At 35.0% G+C, this 3,908-nt stretch overlaps 1 protein-coding gene across 1 annotated transcript in view; it reads left to right on the top strand.

Moving 5' to 3' along the window:
- The first annotated feature begins 920 nt into the window (after window positions 1–920).
- The window catches only part of LOC112510787 (aldehyde dehydrogenase family 2 member B4, mitochondrial-like), a 6,306-nt gene continuing 3,318 nt past the window's right edge, over window positions 921–3,908 (top strand). Inside the window, exons 1-4 of the mRNA XM_025116133.1 lie at window positions 921–1,068; window positions 1,355–1,584; window positions 1,703–1,787; window positions 3,700–3,755. Of these exons, the coding sequence (XP_024971901.1) occupies window positions 930–1,068; window positions 1,355–1,584; window positions 1,703–1,787; window positions 3,700–3,755 (510 nt within the window). The 5' untranslated portion in view covers window positions 921–929. The remainder of the gene's footprint in view (window positions 1,069–1,354; window positions 1,585–1,702; window positions 1,788–3,699; window positions 3,756–3,908) is intronic.

The following is a 3,908-nucleotide window of genomic DNA, read 5'->3' as shown; positions in this document are numbered from 1 at the left end:
GAAAACATTGAGGCAGCAACCAAGTACCTCCTCTCAAAGCTCAGTGACCTTCAGTTGTAAGTCTCTTGTTCATCCGTTTCTTTGCATATGAATGGAAGCCTTTTTTATTTGTCATTCTGTCGGCTGGCCGTATTACATGAAAAAAGGCTAGATCTTTATTTGTGAATTGGGGAATTAGGATTAGGTTCTAATTATCATACTACTTGAGAAACAGAAAAGTAGAAAGTATTATTACAATAATCTTTCTGTAGTTACGAGTGCAGAGCAGTGATTGGAAGTGGTTACCAAAGAAGGATCTTGTTAGACCTTGTTTTTTCTTTCTCCATCCACAAGATTCCTGACTTATTTAGGGCTCTTTTAAAGTAGATGAAAGTAGAACATATTTTCAACATTTATCTTGGCCAAAGAAGTGCATGGTTAGGTTTGTACATATTTACTCAGCCATCAAGTCTTTCAACTTGACATTCAATCAGCAATGTAAGTGTAAGTGACAATGACCACAATGACCAATGTTACTATTAGACTTGGTCTTAGGTCCATTTTTTGAAGTATATAATATTCATATACAAGAAATGATCACTTACACTTTTTACCTTTGATGAGGTTAGAACTCCTACAATGACTGTCACTTGGTCAATTTTAATGGTAATGTTGAATGTTTCTTCCATATATTTGTACTGATTTTGTGGAAACATCGGTGGTTATGCAGTTTTGTTGRGGAGAGCATGCATGATGACAGTACAACAGTGTTCGCTTACTACAAAGATGGTGCTGCTGACCCGACATTTTTGTACTTCGGTGTGGGGCTGAAGGAGGTTAAATGTTAAGAAATCAATGATATCCTTCCGTCAGAAAGAGCCAACAAATTAAGTGGTAGTATCAGCATCTTATTCATTTTTCATATATGTCACCAGGAAAGATCTAGAATAATGTTGCGCTTTGCTGATTTGCTTGAGAAGCATGCTGATGAAATAACAGCTCTTGAAGTTTGGGATAATGGGAAGCCATATGATCAGGCAGCAGCAGATGAAATACCCCTGCTCATTCRTCTTTTCCGGTATTATGCTGGTAAGTAGTGGTGGATGCAGAAATATTGGTCAAGGGGGAACTAAATTTAATTATATAAATTACCTCCAAATGATTATAACTTATAAGTAAAAAAATTGACTACTAAGTATATTAATGATTACAATGAACCCCAATGATCTCACTTATATACAAAATTTTAGCTTAATAAGATCACTACTTAGCCCGAAGTTCATTCTAAATGATACTCTTTATGTCTTTGAGTTCATTTATACCTTTTCCTTTAAAAAGAGTTGACCATCTTGGTGTTGTTGTTACCATTTCATAGGCTGGGCCGACAAAATCCATGGCCTCACAATTCAGGCTGATGGTCCGCATCATGTCCAGACCCTGCATGAACCCATTGGTGTTGCAGGGCAAATTATACCATGGAACTTCCCTCTTCTAATGTATGCTTGGAAGGTTGGGCCTGCATTGGCTTGTGGTAACACTGTAGTACTTAAAACTGCTGAACAGACACCATTATCTGCCCTCTATGTTTCAAAGCTTTTCCTTGAGGTAATATAAAGATTTGTAACACTCAAATTTGCTCAACTTCCTTCGCTTCTCTCTCTCTCTCTCTCTCTCTTTACATTTTGAAGGATAACCTTAATTCTATGTTGTATGCATTCAACAGGCAGGACTTCCTCCTGGTGTGCTAAATATTGTATYTGGTTATGGTCCCAGTGCTGGTGCTGCTCTTGCTGCTCTTGCTGATATTAGTTTATATTTATGTCCTTTCACTCATACCTTCATTCTTTGCTYTTGGTGTAAATCGAACACATTTATGGAGTCGTTTAAGTATGTTGGATTTTAAATATAATGGATTTTAAATTGTCATATAATTTTTTTCATCGATAGACTGTAATTGGAATCATAACTCTTATTTATTCAAATTGTATTAATATGTAAAAAAACAAGTGTAACTTATATCATCATTAAATCTTCTCTAATAAAACCAGTAAAACTTTAAAATCGTTAAAATTCACGGCTCCCGCTGCATTGCGCGGGTACACAACTAGTAGATAACAAAAAGTGAAAGAAGTCAGCTTCAAATTCTTCAGATTAACCAAAAGAAATTCCTCAACAAGCACTTGGAATCCAACTAAACTCCTTAGATGATCTGGTGCACATGTTATAGAATTCTATAGCAACCTCACAGTTAGTATATTTTTCCATTTCGCTTTAAAACAAGATCAAACTCTCTAACTATGCTCCAAGCTCAACAAAGCTAAAATATGAATTAAATGACTCAAACTACTATAATTTTTAAAGTCCTAAAATTACACTAGAAGTGGGCATGAAAATACACTTATCACACCCCTACACTTGAACTGTTGTTTGTCCCCAAGCAGCAAAGATGACAAATAAAAGACTCAATTTCAAAAAAAAATTAACAAAATAAACATAATAATCCATGCCAAAATTATAGCCTTTTATAAATCCAAGTGCATCCATACCTAAGATTCTAGTTCCATAGACCACGATTCAAGCTTCATATTGTTAGGAAAATTTCATTCGAAAATTTAGTCAATAGGGCTTTTGTGGAAATTTTCAACTTTTAGGCTCCTTTTTATTCTTTCTATAACAACTTAAAAATACTAGTTTGTCTTGCTGCAATATAGCAGCAAATTTCATATTTTCTACTTTGACTTATTTTGTTTTGGCCTTTGCTGTTTTGAACTAATTTTTTGCTCTTTGATCATTTTTACAACATTGAGTGATATCCCTCCCCCACTCTTGAAATCTTCAATGTCCTCATCGAGGGTGGCACTAGGTATGGTTCAAGGTTGCAAAAGAGTATATGTGGTTGGCTAGTGTATAGAAAAGAAGGCCAAAATCATTTTCTAAGTGTATGAAATAGTTTCCAAGTTGTTGCCCATGAAAGGCATTGCTTGGTTCTAGCTCTAGACTTAGAATGGACATGAACATCAAAATTATTTGGGATATAACGTGTGAAAGACTATAAGACTCTTAATAAAAGCTAAAAACAATATCCCATACTTAGATATCCTAAAAGGTGTAAAAATAAATTAAAATTAAACCCTATGGTGCAAAGGTAATGAAGAATGAACCTCTCCTACTCAGACATAGTAGGTCTAACTGCAATTGCTATCATAGCTTCCAGGAGTTCATCTTGCGCCTTCATCAATATCTCTAGGTAGGGTAGGATGGTGCTTGCTTCATCTAGGTGTTTAAATCCTCATACCAGCTCATAAACAACATCTCTCTTCATCTGCCAATCTCTGAGCAATGTATTTTTGTTCTCCATTTGTAAAATAGCCTCATCCTACTTTTTCAAGTAGGCTAAGTGTTGGGTCTACATTAGCCCCAAGATATTGAAAGTTTTATAAATTTGCATTGTATTGTAATGTAATGGGCATTGGGCATTGGGCATTGAGCATTGGGCTTATACCTTGTAAGTGACACCTATAAATATGTGTCTTGGGCTTGAGATTTAGTAGTTTTTGTTCCAATGAGAGTCATTTAGAGTGAGAGGATTGTTGGGTACTTTCTATTTTCATTCAATAAAAAGATCAGGCATGTGTTCTTCAATAATTTTGTAATATGTTCTTCAATCTGTTTTTAATCTTGAATTGTTGTGTTTGAACTGGAATTCACACTTGGTATCAGAGCAGAATCGAACAATCATTATTCGATGTCACACCCCACTAAAGCAGAAACACGAGGTATGACAGGTAGAGTCTCATAGCAATAGAGTATAAAGAAACACAACCATACATTTAAAATTTAATTACACCATTCAACCAAAGTTTACAATTCCAAAGACAAGTTTGTAAATTAAACACAAAAAGAAATTTAAAGGTGATAGTTGTGACACG

Source organism: Cynara cardunculus (assembly GCF_001531365.2).
Source record: "Cynara cardunculus var. scolymus isolate 2C chromosome LG 4, CcrdV1, whole genome shotgun sequence".
In the NCBI taxonomy this organism is placed as follows: domain Eukaryota; kingdom Viridiplantae; phylum Streptophyta; class Magnoliopsida; order Asterales; family Asteraceae; genus Cynara; species Cynara cardunculus.
This window is presented reverse-complemented; position numbering and strand designations above follow the sequence as displayed.